This window comes from Vombatus ursinus, unplaced genomic scaffold (genome assembly GCF_900497805.2).
Source record: "Vombatus ursinus unplaced genomic scaffold, bare-nosed wombat genome assembly UNPS02014803.1, whole genome shotgun sequence".
Lineage (NCBI taxonomy): Eukaryota > Metazoa > Chordata > Mammalia > Diprotodontia > Vombatidae > Vombatus > Vombatus ursinus.
The window spans coordinates 2651891-2667427 of record NW_020954581.1 but is presented as its reverse complement, the minus strand read 5'-3'; the positions used below and the strand labels follow the sequence as shown (position 1 = coordinate 2667427).

General features: G+C 40.3%; 1 protein-coding gene across 3 annotated transcripts in view; it reads right to left on the bottom strand.

Moving 5' to 3' along the window:
• Positions 1-3544: 3544 nt before the first annotated feature.
• Positions 3545-15537, bottom strand: part of LOC114051539 (uricase-like) — a 120710-nt gene continuing 108717 nt past the window's right edge. For all 3 annotated transcript variants that reach the window (XM_027873943.1, XM_027873944.1, XM_027873945.1), the window contains exons 5-8: positions 13573-13759; positions 10966-11089; positions 9834-9917; positions 3545-4362 (exon numbers count right to left, since the gene is read on the bottom strand). In XM_027873943.1, coding sequence (XP_027729744.1) covers positions 4288-4362; positions 9834-9917; positions 10966-11089; positions 13573-13759 — 470 coding nt within the window. In that variant the 3' untranslated portion in view covers positions 3545-4287. The remainder of the gene's footprint in view (positions 4363-9833; positions 9918-10965; positions 11090-13572; positions 13760-15537) is intronic.

Genomic DNA, 15537 nt, shown 5'->3' with positions numbered 1-15537 from the left:
AGTCAGTGAATACTGGCAAAGAAACTGGAGAAAAGAGGTCCTGAAACAGGGGAAAAGAATAATTTCAGTCTTGACCTTAGAAAGGCAAAGAACCTAAATGTTTTCTTTTTCTTTAAAAAAAAAAAGGTTTATTGATATCTTTTATTGTTACATCATCTCCCTGCTGTTCTCTAAAAATTATGATGATAGCTGGTATTTATAGACTGCTTAAAGGTTTATTAAAAAAAAAAATTATTTCACTGGATCCTCACAACAACCCTGGGAGGCAGATGTCATTATTATCCCTCTTTTACAGATGAATGAACTGAAGTAGACAAAGGTTTAATGACTTGCTCAGGGACACACAGCTAGTAAGTGTCTGAGACTGAATTCAAACTCGGGTCTTCCTGACTCTGGGTCCAGTGCTCAATCCACTGTGCCACCTAGCTGCCTGTGCAGCCAACTCCAAGTCTGATCATTATAATTACAGAGTTCTGCTTTTGTTTTGTGTTAGTCTTTCTACTTACACTGTCATACTCAATTGAGTTTATTGTTTCCTAGGTTCTCCTTTCTTCAATCTATATCAGTTTATATTTCTTTCCATGTTTCTCCTTTCTTATTTTTCTCGTTTCTTATGACACAGACCCTTGAATCAGCAGAATGACTCCTCTTCCTTCTTCTTTTCTGCCTTCTCTTTCTCTCTTTTCTTCCTCCTCCCCCTCTTCCTTTTTTCCTTCTCCTTCTTCCTCCTTCTTCTTTCCCTTCTTCTACCTCCTCCCCCTCCTCCTTCTCTTCCTCCACTTTCTCCTCTTCCTCCTCCTCCTTCCCCTCCTCCTTTTCTTCCTCCCCCTCCTTCTTTTTCTCCTCTTTTTTCCTCCTCCTTCATGACATCAGAAGACCAGTGATGAAGCCTGCCTACCTCACTCCTCTTGGTAGAGATGGACTATAGGCATAGAACAAGACAGAGTGTGTGTGTCCAGTGCCCCAATTTTTACTTGACTGTACTCATTTGTTTTAAGGAAGGGCTTCTGTTTGGGCAGTGAGAGGGTGGAAATTGGAAGAGAGTGAATGGGGAGTAACAAACTTGTGAGAAAAAAAAAGAAAGAAAAAACATCAATAAAACATTTAAAAGTACAGAAGGAAACAAGATGTTTATAAGTGAATACAAACAACAGAGCAGTGTTGTGATTATGCTGTTAAATTTAATATACACTTTTTAAAAAAACAAATTGTGTCATGGGGGAGTAAAAGGAAAGTGATATGCAACTCTAAAAACACAAAGAATCACAACCAATCCTTCTGTCTGAAAATCCCCGGTTTGGATTGCTAGGAGCAGGAGAGAGGCCCAGGCTGAAATAACTAGAAGTGAGGGGAGCTCACCTGCTCAAAGAAAGGTCATTTTCCCTGTCTCCTCTTCTTGACTTGGGCACTGAAGTGTTTCCACAGCAGCTCCTACATGGGATCAGCTTACAGACTGATTGTAACTCCTTGCCTACTCACCAATATGCCAGTGTTATGCTGCCACCACTGGTGTGAAAAGGACAGGTGAAGCATGAAACCTGTTTTTCAGCACATGATTTAAATCCTAACTGGGGAAAAAAAAAAAAACAACAACAACAAAAACAAAAAAGCTCAAACTCAATACTGTCCATGAAAAGGGGGAAATGGGAACACATTCTTTGGAAATTTCATAGACCAGAGACCAGGCTACTGCACACATGAGATAACAAATCAATTAGCTAATTGGAAACCAGTTGCAATTTTTTTTTTCCAAAGCTCATGAGAAGCAGAAAGATACATTCGAAAATGGGCCAACAGATTCTGATCTAATAAGTCTGCCATATTCTTGTTTTCTAGAACAAATATGAAGGATTCCTGCAAACTTCCAGAGGAAAAAATGCTGGACCTAGAGCCTGGAGACTGGGTTCAAATCCCAGCTCTGCCAATTATTATCTGTGGTTTGGGGCAAATCATTTAACCTTGGTTTTCTCATCTGTCAAATGATGTAGCTTTTAATTCATAATCTTATGACTAGTGGAATACCAATGACAGAGGTTACATTTATGTATTTATTTCTAAGGAACCAGTTATACTAGCCAAAATTAAAGAAGCTCACAAAGCAACAGAGTTAGAAAGGTCCTTAGATGCCATTGGGTCCACCTTGTATCTGAATAACTACCCTGCCTACATCTCTGAGAAGTTGACATTCAACTTTAGCCTGAACACTTTCAGAAATTGTGAGCTAACTACCTCTTGAGTCATGCCATTTCACTCTCAGACAGCTTGAATCGAATTTTTCCTCCTATTGCGCTTCAATCTGCCTGTCTGCCACTTTTCACCCATCATCACACTCCTAACTCTGCTCACTAGACCTAAACAGAGTCTGCTCCTTATTAGAAACTATTAGATGGCACAGTGGCTACAATCCAAGACTTGGAGGCAGAAAGACCTGGGTTCAAATCCAGTCTCAGATGCTTCTTAACGAGGTGATCCTGGGCAAGTCTTTTAACCTCTCTGTGTCTCAGTTCCTCAATCTCAAAGTGGGAATAACAAAAGCATATACCTCACGGAGTTCTTGTTAGGATCAAATGAATTAACATATGTAAAAGGCTTCATAAACCTTAAAGCACTATCTAAATGCTAATAATAATACATTATTATTATCCTCCCCTAGGATATTCTTTTAAATACTCAAAGTCAGTTATTATATCCCACCTCTCAGTCATTCAAACATTTGAGTTGAATGAAATGACAAAACTAGTAATAAATGAAATGTAGCCAACTACTTGAATCAATGAAAAAGCATTTATTAAGGGCTCACTATGTTTCAAGTAGTGTGCTAAATACTAAAGATTCGAATAAAAAAATGAGAAAGACATAGGATTAGAGATTTGGAGCTAGAAGGGACCTTCCTTTAGAGGTCACAGAGTATAACCCTCTCTTTTTACAAGTGAAGAAAGAAAAACCAAGAGAGGTCGAGCTGTCAACTCCCATCTGGATCCACTGGACCAGGTTCCAGGTCCAGTGTTCTATCAACTACACCAGGCAATGTCTCAAAGCAATTCATTCCCTCAAGGAACTTGCATTTGAATACACAGAGGCAACACAGAGGAAGGGTTATTCTTAGTAAGTAACTTACTAAGTGCTGAATTTCAATTGAAAATTATTTTCCCCCTTTGTATAATATTCTTCAAGAAGATTTTGGCCAATAGAGATTCTATTTTTCTGCTATCAGTTAAGGGAGTTAATGTTCTTACATCCTTAAAAGTTCCGGGAGTCTCATCTCCACAGGTAAAGTTGGGTGATGACCTGTTCCTTGGGTCTAGGACACACGGGGCTAGGCAGGGGTAGAAGGTGGGGTAAGGAATGAAGTTTTAGGGAATAAAAGAGGAAAATTTACCATCAAATACATCAGATAATTTCCTGAACAAAGAAAGATTCTTTAGGCAATCTATTATGGGATATTTCTCATAATTCATTTTCTAAAATTTCAAAAATAACATAGGAAACCATAGTCATTTTTTTCACTACTTGGTCATTAAAAAGACAAGAACAAAACCCCCAATGAAATAATCAGTGTTTATTAAGTGTAGCTCTTTTGTACATAGTGATTCAATGATTAAAGGAGAAACAATCTGAATATTCCCTCCTGACCCTTTATGTGATTATCATTATTTATAGACTGCAAAAAATTAAAACCCAACATATTGTCAAGGCATAGAATCACAAATATGTCATTAAAATAGGCATATGAGCTCCCAGGACTCCCTGGACTCCATTGTGCTTACAGATTTGCGGTACTCAGACACTAATTGAAGTTACCCTGGTAATGAATTTTTGCTGTGATTCTATCATTAAACTATCTGCGTCATCCATAAGAGAAATTTGCCATCACATGCACAAAAACATTATTGGATATTTTTCTCCCTAACTCAGAGTCTAATTAATTGATTTTTGCATCTTTATAATTTATTATTAGTTTCTTAATGATTCTATTTGAATGCTTCAGGAATCAGAGAAAGCACAAGCTGACCCAAAGGGAAAGTTGGTCTATGGTTAATTATCATTGCTTTCATAGAACATTCTGTTTTTGCAAAGCATGTCACAGCCACTGATGAGTTCATCCATAGAACATCTCGGTGAGGTAAGTCCAGTAGAGAGAAATGATTGAATCAGGGAAGAAAATACACCCTATAAATTAACCTGGCACTTAACAAGCAAAGCTTTTTGTTGTGACACTCAATACTACTACAACAATCTGACATGTCTTCAGCAGAGGGATGGCTTTCGATGACTGGTGAAAATGAGTTACAACTTTGAAGATGGTTTCCTTTTGACCGTGCCAGTAATTTTGCCATATGGGTTGTCAGTAGGGAGCAGAACCTATGGATAGAACCAACATTAGCTTGAGGGAAATAGACATCTAGCCATTTACTTGTGTTTTATTAATTCATGTCATGGAAATATTTGGTAAAAAAATGCACGTAAATTATACATGTATGTATGTATATATAGTGAACATGCATGCACATAGTATGCCCTTAATTATAAATATATGTGCACATAAATGTGTAGGTATGTACATATGCGCACATATATATGGCATTGTTGGGGAATGAGCTATTCCAAATAAGCTAATTTTCTATATCCTTCAAGGTAAACTCCCTCATTCTGCTTCCCCTAGCACAAAAAATTTTTTAAATAATTTTAACATTTTGGGGCAGCTAGGTGGCACAGTGGATAGAGCACCGGCTTTGGATTCAGGAGGACTTGAGTTCAAATACGACCTCAGACACATAACACTCACTGTGTGACCCTGGTCTAGTCATTTAACCCCATTGCCTAGCCCCCCCCCAAAATGTTGAACATTTTAAAAGCATCTCTCCCAAGGGTTACATGGAATCATAGACGCAGACCTAGAAGGAACCTCAGAGACCCTCCCCTTTAGTTTACTTTTGAGTAAATCGAGTCCCTTACTAAGTGATTTGTTCAAGGTTGCAAAGGCACTAAACATCAGGGGCAGAATTTGAACCCAAGTCCTCTCACTACAGAGCCAGCATTCTTTCCAGCAATTACTCAGCCCCTTGTTTTTCTCTTTACTTCCCAATCATTTTCCACCTCTGTCTTGTGACAAACAAAAACAATTTAGCAAAAAACATCTGATACAGAACCCTTGTTTGACAACCTGTCCAATATTCTGTTCTCATAGTCCGCCAGCTCTTTGATATAAAAAAGGAGGCATGTTTTATTATTTCTTTTCTAGGACCTTCACTGCTTTTTCCATTACTCAAAGTTTAACTTCCTTTCTTTAGTTTCTCTGCTTTCGATAGAGAGTAATTCAATGTTGTAGTGGATCCTTGCTTCATTCAGCAATGCAACATACGACATACTTATCCAACAAGTAATTATGAGGTTGTGGCACTGTGGTAGGTGCAGGAGTTAGAAAACTATACAGTCCCTGCCCTCTCATGGAGCTTACCTTCTATTGGGGAGGGGAGAGAAAGAACAGCTTGGACACACACACACACACACACACACACACACACACACACACTATTTACAAAATACACTCAAAACTATTTTGGGAATGTTATTGAGGGTGTGGAGCATCAAGATGGGCACCCCTTGGGAGGTTGCCCCTGAGTTGAGCTTGGAAAGAAGCCAGGCTTCCATGAGATAGAGGTGAGGTGGAAGTGTGGAGGCATAGGAGAGAGACTGTGTAAAGTTAGGAAGAAAATCAAATGTTGTGTGTTGGAAGCAGAAAGTTGATCGGTTTGGCTGGATTGTTGAGTTCGTGAAGGAGAGTGATACACATGCAATAAACCTGGAGAGGGAAGTCTTGGAACCACACTGTTGGGGGCTTTAAATATCAAACTGAGGAGTTTGTATTTTGTCCTAGTCATAGCGCTTGGTCAGCACTCTGCTTGAGCAGTACGACTTTGGCAGCTTGAGTGGAAAGAGGAGAGACTGATCTCATTGAGGTGACCGTCTGTGATTGCACCCAACCCACACCTTCTCATTCTATAGTACAGCTCTTGTCCCTGTCCTACCAATATTTTTGCCTTACTTGAAGATTTCCATTAGCACTTTTAATTCCATCCAAATCAATCAATAAGCATTAAGCTTGTTATTATTAAGCTTATTAATCCAGGCACTGTGCTAAGCCCTGAAGATACAAAAAGAGGCAAAAGTCAGCCCCTGCCCTCAAGGAGCTCTTGGTGTAATGGTGTTTATCAAGTGTGAGGCCCTTGGGGAAACCAAAACTAAATGGGCCCCTGCCCTAACAATCAAATGCATTTTAAATTCCGAGTACAGATACAGTCCTCACATCACCCATCTGGCATCTTGAAGATAATTTAACATTTTATCAAAGACTCAAGGCCATCATTATGATAATTAGTGCACTTTGTCACAAAGAGTGATACTGTCAAGCATTTCTTGCCCCAGCCCTAGAGAGCTCCAGAGGGCTATGCTTTTGGAATTCTTTCTTCTGTTTTTTTTTAGGATTTTTTTCCTGTCCACCTCACCGTCAGTTGCCCTTTCATCCCCCTGCCAACTCCTCATGTCCTCTTCTCCTTTTAATTTCCTACTTCTGATCTGACTAGAGCAGAAAACTCCGATAACCAAATGAATTACAATTGCCTATAAAGTAAGAATGAATTGATCCCTAGAGAGGGCCTGACAGGGTTTTCCTACAGAGCAAAGCACATAAGTGTTAAGTACATGGACTTATGACCCTCTGTTCCGACAGCTCAGAGAGATCTATTTTGCTCTACTCCAGAGAATGAAGTTGTAAGATAGGTGACCTCTGGATAAATGAGAGGTCACATTAAGTGAAATATTTGCAGAACCTCACATGTGGGTAATTTCACTTTCTGTTCCTTGTCCTGTTCCTTTTTCTTTTTCTTTTCAGAATCATCTTCCCCCTTTCTCTTTTGATCTCATTCATTTTCTGTGATCTCCAAATCAGCTTAATTTTGGTCACAGACAAAAATGCCACAGATATGCATTTGCATCAATCAACTGTGAGGCCCCATCCTAAGGGACTCTAGGCATTTATAGAATTGACAAAATTTAGGAGTTTAGAACGTTGAGTCTAATCCTCTCTCTTTGTAAATGAAGGAACTGAGACTTAAGAGTGGTGAAATTTCTAGTTCAAAGTTACTCAGTTATTTAGAAACAAGTCCGGTACCAAGATTCTAGGTCTTCTGCCCCCTAGTGGTCTTTCAACTAGGTAATACTACCAGGGGGAGGGAGAGGGGAAGAGAGGTATTCTCCATTTATATTATTAGAGATACCTATATTAGATAATTAAAATAGCACACTCTCCTAAGGCCTCCTTGGAAACTCATAGGTGGTGAAAGGTTTGGCACTTTTCACTGACAGATTATTGTAGGACTAGCATAGGGAGCTCTTGCAGCTCCCAGAATGGGAAGCTTAAGGCTGCAGGTCTACCTTGTCAAACCTTTTGGAAGCTTTTACTATACTGTGATTTTGAAAGTCTGGGAGGTTCATTTGCTTCTCTCAGCAGATATTTAGATATTTTCCTCTTCAGTGACACCTTCTACATGAAGTCCTTCCTGATTCCTACAGCTGCTAGTGTCTTCTTCCAACAAATCCCTTTATATTTATTCAGTATGTAACTTGAATATACTTACATATGGTGACACTGTGGATAGAGTGACAAATTTGGAGTCAGGAAACCCTGAGTTCAAATCTTGCCACAGATACTTATTGGCTATATGACCCTTGGTAAAATACTTAACTTCTCACCTCAATTTCCTCATCTGTAAAGTGGGGATAATAGTAGCACCTACCTCTCAGGGTTGTTGTGAGGATTGAGTGAGAGTATATATGAATGCTTTGCAAATTTGAAGCACTTTATAAATTCTAGTTATTATGTTGTAGTTGTTGTTCTTTCCTCTGACAAAATGTAAACTCTTTGAGGACAAGGAGTGTTTCCCTTTGCTTTTGTATCCCCAGTGCCTAGTATAATGCTTGGCACATAGTAGAAGCTTAATAAATCTCTATTGACTCATCAATTGATGCTACCTTGCTGTTTTAGGCTGAGGTTCCATGAAAAGGACCTAGAAGGAGAAATGTCATTATGTATACTCTAGATCAGCTTCCTTCTTTGGTCCAGAGCTCCATTCATACTCTAGATTAGTGCCTAATCCAGAGTTCTTAATACGCCACTCCAGTAAATGCTTTTGCTTTGAGCTATTTCGTCCTCTGGCTGACTATGAATGCTAAGCACACTGGTAGGGGCTCATGACCTGTATTTTTAGGGATATAGACACACAGATATGTCCTGTGAGTTGGCATGGGGAAGGGTAGATCCTCATTCTCAAGAAGAGGGAACATGGAGAAATTGGCAAGGGTATAAAGAAAAACATGGCACAAGCATTCCCGAATCATGCAGGCTATAGAACCTTTAGTCAAAGTGTAGCATTTAAGCATATTTCCAGTGTTAGCCCCAAATTGTGTATGCTGCCTGGTCATTGTAGGCACTGGATTTGGTTGGAAGAGAAGAATCTGGGCTCAAATCTCAGCTCTGCCACTAACTTCCTATGAGACTTTGGGCAAGTTGTTTAATCCACTTATGTCCCGGTTTCCTTATTTTCCAAATGAGGCCTTTGGGTCCCTTTTCAACTTTAAATCCTATGAAATACAGGAAATCTCATAACATTTTAGTTTCATTATGTATATGTGAACATGTATATATATACTTTTATACATAGATGCACACAAGAGGCAACATGGCATGATGGATAATGGGCCAGCCTTGGAGGCAGAAAGGCCTGGATTCAAGTACTACCTGTGACAATGTTGAATGTATGACCATGATGGAGTCACTTCTCAACAACTCCAGGCAACTCTCTAAGACTCTAAGTAACAAATGAGCTTGCAGTTTGCATTGGTGGGATGAGTTCCTAAGTTATGAACTTCCCACATGCATGAAATGAATAGTCCAGTCCAAAAAATATGCATACAAGCATATATATGGATACAGAGATATTTTATGTAGCTAATAGAAATAATCATATTAATAGAAAAATCCAAAGTTTAAAACAATCCATCCATAAAACTGAGACAAGAACAATTTAAGAGAAATGTTGCCTATGGAATACTGATGATCAGAAACTGCCAATAGATTGACATGATCAGAAGTGCCTTTCCCCTTTTGTGTCCTCCCCCAATCATCCCAGTCTTTTAGCAACAGGGACTAACTGCTCATGATTCCAGTGTCATTTAAAATGTCCCTGGGCTTTGTAGCTAGATAAATGAAATGATTTAATTGTTTTTCTACTTCAAAAGAGAAGTAAAGACAAACAAATAAACAAACAGGAAACCTTGCCACAATCTAGCTGCTTTTCTAAAACCAGACATCATAGCTGGAAGGGAGCCTCCCCATCCCACCTTCTATAATTCCAGTTAGAAACACGAATGTCCTTTCATCTCCCCTAAAAAGCTTCCTTGCTACTGGACTTGTTGCTTGCTAATCAATAAAACTCTTTGGCTGGTTGAGGAAGAAAAATGCATTGCCATGAGGGAAGGTAACACTTCTCAGGGAAGTCTCCCTGAGAGTTTTGTATTGTGAACACCTCTCTTTGTCCCTCTTCATCTCTACCCCCACCTCCCCTCTCAGCATCCAATCATCTGTCCACTCCTAGACCATCCAATCCTTGAGACCTTGAAGTGTCCTGGGTGTGAAATATTTAATTAACTGTCACCTAGGAAGACCCAATAGTTGCTAAGATGGTAGACAGCTTTCTGCTCTGAAAACTTAGGATGGGAGATATAGCTGGCTATTGAGAGTGGCTATATGCTGAATACTTGAAAAGTTTTCTTACCTCATCTTTGTTGATCAGCCCCATTTTGGACATGTCGATGGTGAAGTAGTGAATGTTCGGGAGGCTGATTTCCATGTCTTCTATCTGAAATCAGTTCCATAATATGGAGTGTGATTGTTTTGAACCTCCAACCGTCCATCCACTTTCTCTTACCTACCCCCCCAAATTGTTCCTTTTTAAGACCCTTTCTGTTGTTGTCATTAAGTTCTCTTAGTCACGTCTGACCCTTCGTGACCCAGTGAGAGATTTTCTTGGCAAAGATACTGGAGTGGTTTGCCATTTCCTTCTCTAGCTCATTTTTCATATGAGGAAACTGAGGCAAACAGGGTTAAGTGACTTACCCAGAGTCACACAGCTACTAAGTATCTGAGGCCACCTAGCTGCTGTCTCTCTAGTATTTGTAACATTTCTTCTCCTCCTACTCTGCTCCTTTGCCTGCTCCCATCTCATATCGTCCAAGTCAGCTCTTTGTCTACTTCTATCATTCTACACTAAACATCTTCAGTTCTTTCCACATAAGTCCCCAACCAGCCCTTCCTGTCAACCGCCCTTTATTACTTATTCCTCTCCACACCCCTCCTTATGTCTTTTAGTTCCTTACAAACATAGATCCACTCAGGGGTGTGCTACCGCCTAGAGAGCAAATTGCTGAATTTTCAGTGGGAGCTCAGAAATAGGCAAATGCTACAAATCAGTAATTGCATGATTGTTTTGTTATTGACTAGACTTAATAAAGTGATAAAGAAAATGTTAATAATGCAGAGTATACAGAAAAATGTGTCCTCTGTGCTGAAGCATTTATCAGCACATACTTGGATCCACTCTGAGACTATGAAGTGGTGACACAGAAGTGCTATGGGTCACACTTACCCTAAATCAGTAGCAAATGAAAAGGAAGCAGAGTTTTCAACCAGAGTTGAGAATGATGCTATTGACCCATATTGCCAATTCTAGTCATCTATTATTTGCTTATTTCTTCTTTGCTGCACAGAATTATTAAGCCATAGTAGGTTGTTTTTCATCTAGTATTCAGTTTTCTATTTTACCTTTAAGATTTTTCTCAAGACAGGAGGATCTCCAGCAAGTTATCTCAACCTAAACTCTCCAAAGGGTTTAGTGAAAAAAAAGATACCTCTGGAGTTTGGCTCAGGGACGACACTTGAATGTCATAGAGGGTCTTCTGAACTGAAGGGGAATACTCTCCTTTGTCACATGGCCCAGCAAATTTCTCCAAGACAATATCCCGAACACCATTCCTTAAACATGGAAGGGGAAAATAACAAATTCAAGAGATAGCAATGGTGTGACTTTTTTTTTCAAATTAAGATTTCATTAATAATGCCACTTCTTTTTAGTATGACTTTACCTGTCCCCTCCTGCCCTTCTCCTCCTCTTCCCCCCCTATACCTCACTAGGGATCCTAATATCATGCATGCTTATGCTTCTCATTTCCCCATGCAGTAAAGGCAAACAATATTTCTAGTCGTCTGATAGATGATCAAATATGAGTCACTGGAAAGAAAGAACTTTTAAGAATATTAGAACATTGTGATATTTGGTTTTGCTTCAAAATCTCATTACCACTCCCTCTGTACATCTCATCTCCAAACACCCGCTCCCCAGTACACACACACACACACACACACACACACACACACACACACCTTCCTTGGCTCCTGGCATCCAGCTACCAGGCAACTTTCATCACCTAGTGCATTTGACAATTGGCACCAATGAAATACAAACTCCTCCTGTCTCTCATCCTGTGAGGTACTTAAGGAAAATAGGAAGGAGGCATTTGACAACTTTGATCCTTCCATTCCTTACCCCAGCTGGACCCCAAACTGATAACAAAACTATATTCTCCTTGCAGTATCTGATTGCCAATGAAGGCCTAGCTTTCTTTTAAAACCAAACCAAACCAAAAGGCTAATATACTTGAAAGGTAGCGTTAATAAATAAACATATATAGGTGTGTGTATACATATGCATATATACACATATATGTGTATGTACATGTATGTATTTGAGATGAAAGACATCTCAAAAAAAAAAAAGAAGAAAGATAGCTATAGATCATGGGACAGAATCATAGAGCAGGATTCAGTAGTGGCTAGACCATTTCTGGAGAGTCCAGTTCAGTTCTGGGCAAGGTCTTTTTCAAAAGAGATGGTGACAAATCGAAATCCATCCAGAAGAGAGTGACTAGAATGGTGAGAAATCGGGAAATCATGTCACATTAAGAATGGTTAAAGAAACTGGGGGTAACTGGCCTGAAGAAGAGAAGATTTCGGGAGGATGTGATGGCTGCTTCAAGCATTTTGAAGGGCTGTTATATAGAGGAGGCCCACTTAAAGATTTAGAGCTGGAAAGGACCTTTGGGGCAAAGTATCTCAGTGCCTCAGAGGCTGTCCAGGTCAGGGGTGGGGAACCTGCAGCCTCAAGGCCACATATGGCCCTCTAGGTCCTCAAGTGTGGCCCTTTTACTGAATCCAAACTTCACAGAACAAATTCCCTTAATAAAAGAATTTGTTCTGTAAAACTTGGATTCGGTCAAAAAGCCGCACCCGAGAACCTAGAAGGCCACATGTGGCCTTGAGGCGGCAGGTTCTCCACCCCTGGTCTAGTCCAACCTATTCCTAAATTCAGTATGTTCAATAAACATTTATTAAGCACCTACTGTGTTCCAGGCACTGTGCTAAGTGCTGAGGATACAAAGAGGCAAAAGACAGCCTCCGCCCTCAAGGAGCTTACAATGTAACAGGAACAAGTATCTCCTCTAAAATTTACCCAAGAAAGGTCATGTAGTCTACCTCCCTCAGATTATAGTTGAGAGAACTGAGGCCCAGAAATGTTACACAACTTGCCCAAGGTGACACAAGTATGGCAGAATGGCAGAGTCAGACATTTGAACCCAGGTCTGTCTGAGTCTAACCCAGCAATTTTCCCATGTTGCCTCTGAAACACTTGTTCTGTGTTGCAATAAAGTGCAGAACCAGGAGCAATGGGTATACAATACAGATCAATGTAAGGAATAACTTTTAACTAATAGGAGCTATACAACAAGGATAATGGATTGCTTATGGAGCAAGATGGTGAGAGAGACAGAAACAGAGAGAGAAAGACAGAGAGACAGAGACAGAGAGACACACAGAGACAGACAGAGAGACAGACAGAGACAGACAGACAGAGAGACAGAGACAGAGAGAGAGAGAGAATGGAGAGAGAGAGAGAGAGACAGGTGGATGGATAGAGGGAGGGACAGATAGGTGCATGGACAGAGGGAGAGAGAAAGAGAAAGATGATGATGATGTTGGAGGAGAGAGAGAGAATGGAGGGAGAGAGTGTGGATGGATGGAGGGAGAGAGTGTGGATGGATAGAGGAAAGGACAGACAGACAGGTGGATGGATAAAGGGAGAGAGAAAGAGAGAGAGATGATGATGATGATGATGATGATGATGATGATGATGATGATGATGGTGATGGAGGGGAGACAGAGAGAGACAGACAGACAGACAGAGAGACAGAAAGAGAGAGAGCACGTTTTGTTAAGCATGTACATGCCAGGCCCAAGCACTAGAATTGTTCAAGAGAAGAGAACCAAGCCATCACCTAGAGGCACCAGAGAAGGCATTACTTTATGAATGTGGGGTTGGTCTATTTGGCCTCCTGGTGTCATGGACTCCAACCCAACCTGTGGAGGGGGGGAGGGGTCAGTTCATGCTCCTGCTTCCTCACCACACTGTTTGGAAGTCCACATTCCGGAACCGATTGTAACGCCACTTGCAGTAAACTTGGGTGGCAAAGCACCGGTCCTTCACTTCAGGAAGGGTCGTGAACTGGTCCTTGATGAAGCCTTCAAATCCAGACTGGGTTGTTTTCAAAACCTTCATGTCCTTGATGCCAGAGTGAATGGTTGGGGGTCCTGTTCGGGAAAAAAGAAGTAGAGAGGAGAAATTAAACTGGAAAAAGCCTAATCCCAGTGGAGAAGAAAAGTAGAAATTCTGGGGGTGTTGCAATTTTCGCAAAACAACCTTGCTTTCTCCCAAAACACTACTTTTTCCCAGACCCATCACATTGTGCATCTCCCAGGAGGCTTTGAAATTCTTAAATAAAAAATTCAGAATAACCTTTTCAGAGAAAACATTGTTCTCTCTTCTATGGATTTGCTTTTATCAGCTCCTCTATTTACAATGTATTTCTCACTGTTATCAAGACTCCAACTCCACCCCAGTCTAGGCCTTTGTAGATTGAAAGTAGGAGTGGGAAAGAGTCTAAACCACCGGTTTTACCTGAAGCACCCTGAAATGAATCCCCTTGCTTCTCCATGCTGCCATACCCAAAGGTAGGCATTATGTATGATAATTAACATTCTGCATCTTTAATGAAAAGTCTGAGAATAGAGAGGCAGCCTGACAGAGTAGATCAAGAGCCAGAATTAAAGTCGGAATTTCAAATTCTACTTTTGACATAGTCTGGCCATTTGACCCTGGGTAAGCCATTTAACCCCTCAGTGACTAGGCAACTATCTAAAACTATAAATTTTAAAGCAGGGGCTAATCTATAGTGGTAGAAGGTAAGGGGAGTGGGTTGGGGTTCTATATTGTCAACTCCCTAAATCAGTGAAGTCACAAAATCACAGGTCTGGACAAAACAAAGGAAACCCCCTACCCAAGATCATCTAACATGTCTCCTATTGTCCTTGTAACTCCCTTTATTATGATGCTGTACACTCAATATTATGGGCTGACTATTGAGATTATTCATTCAATATGCATTTAGTAAGCACCTACTGAGTACCAGGCATTGTGTTAGGAGCTAGGGACACAAACCCCTCCAGAATCTGTCTTCAGTCTATCTTTTCAGGCTGATTAAACATTACCCTCTCTCATGCATATTACATTTCAGCCAAACTGAACTAGGTCTTTTCTGTTCATTTTTGTATGGAACAATGCTGGCCCTCAAAGAGCTTACATTGAGGATAAATGGGAGAAACAGCGCATACACAGAAAAGTGAATACAAAATATATACTAAAGTAAGTCATTAACAATAAGGATGTCAGGAAAGATCAGGAAAAGTACTGTGTTAGAGGTAGCACTTTGTATGGACTGTCCCCTATGAGCAGAAAGATCTCTCTCCTCTCTACCACCTCTTGGAACCCCTGACTTCCTTCAAGAGTTGGCTCAAGCCTTGCCTGGTCTCCTAGCTGGCAATGCCTTGCGTCACCTTACAGCTTGTTGGAATATGTCTATGGGGTAGATGTTGTTTCCTCATTAGAATGTAACCTCTTAGAGGGTAGGGACTTTTTCACTTTGGCCAGCATAGTGCCTAGAAAATAGTGGGTCCTAAGGAGAGGCATGAAGGAAGCTAGGTATTTTAAGAGGCAGAGATGAGGAAGGACTCCATTCCAGGAGGCAGGGAGGTGAGACATGGGATGTCACAAAGAGACAATACATAGGTCAATTTGTCTGAAAGGCAGAGTAATGTTTAATTTGCCTAAAAAGATAGGCTGAAGCCAGATCAGGGAGGACTTTCAATACCACAGAAAGGTGTTTGCATTTTATCCTAGAGACACTAGGGAGATGTTAAAGGTTCTTTTATCTCTCTCTCTCTCTCTCTCTCTCTCTCTCTCTGTACCGCTCTCTTTTTAAAATTAAATTTTATTTTATTTTCAGATTTGTCTTCTCTCATTTATACATCTT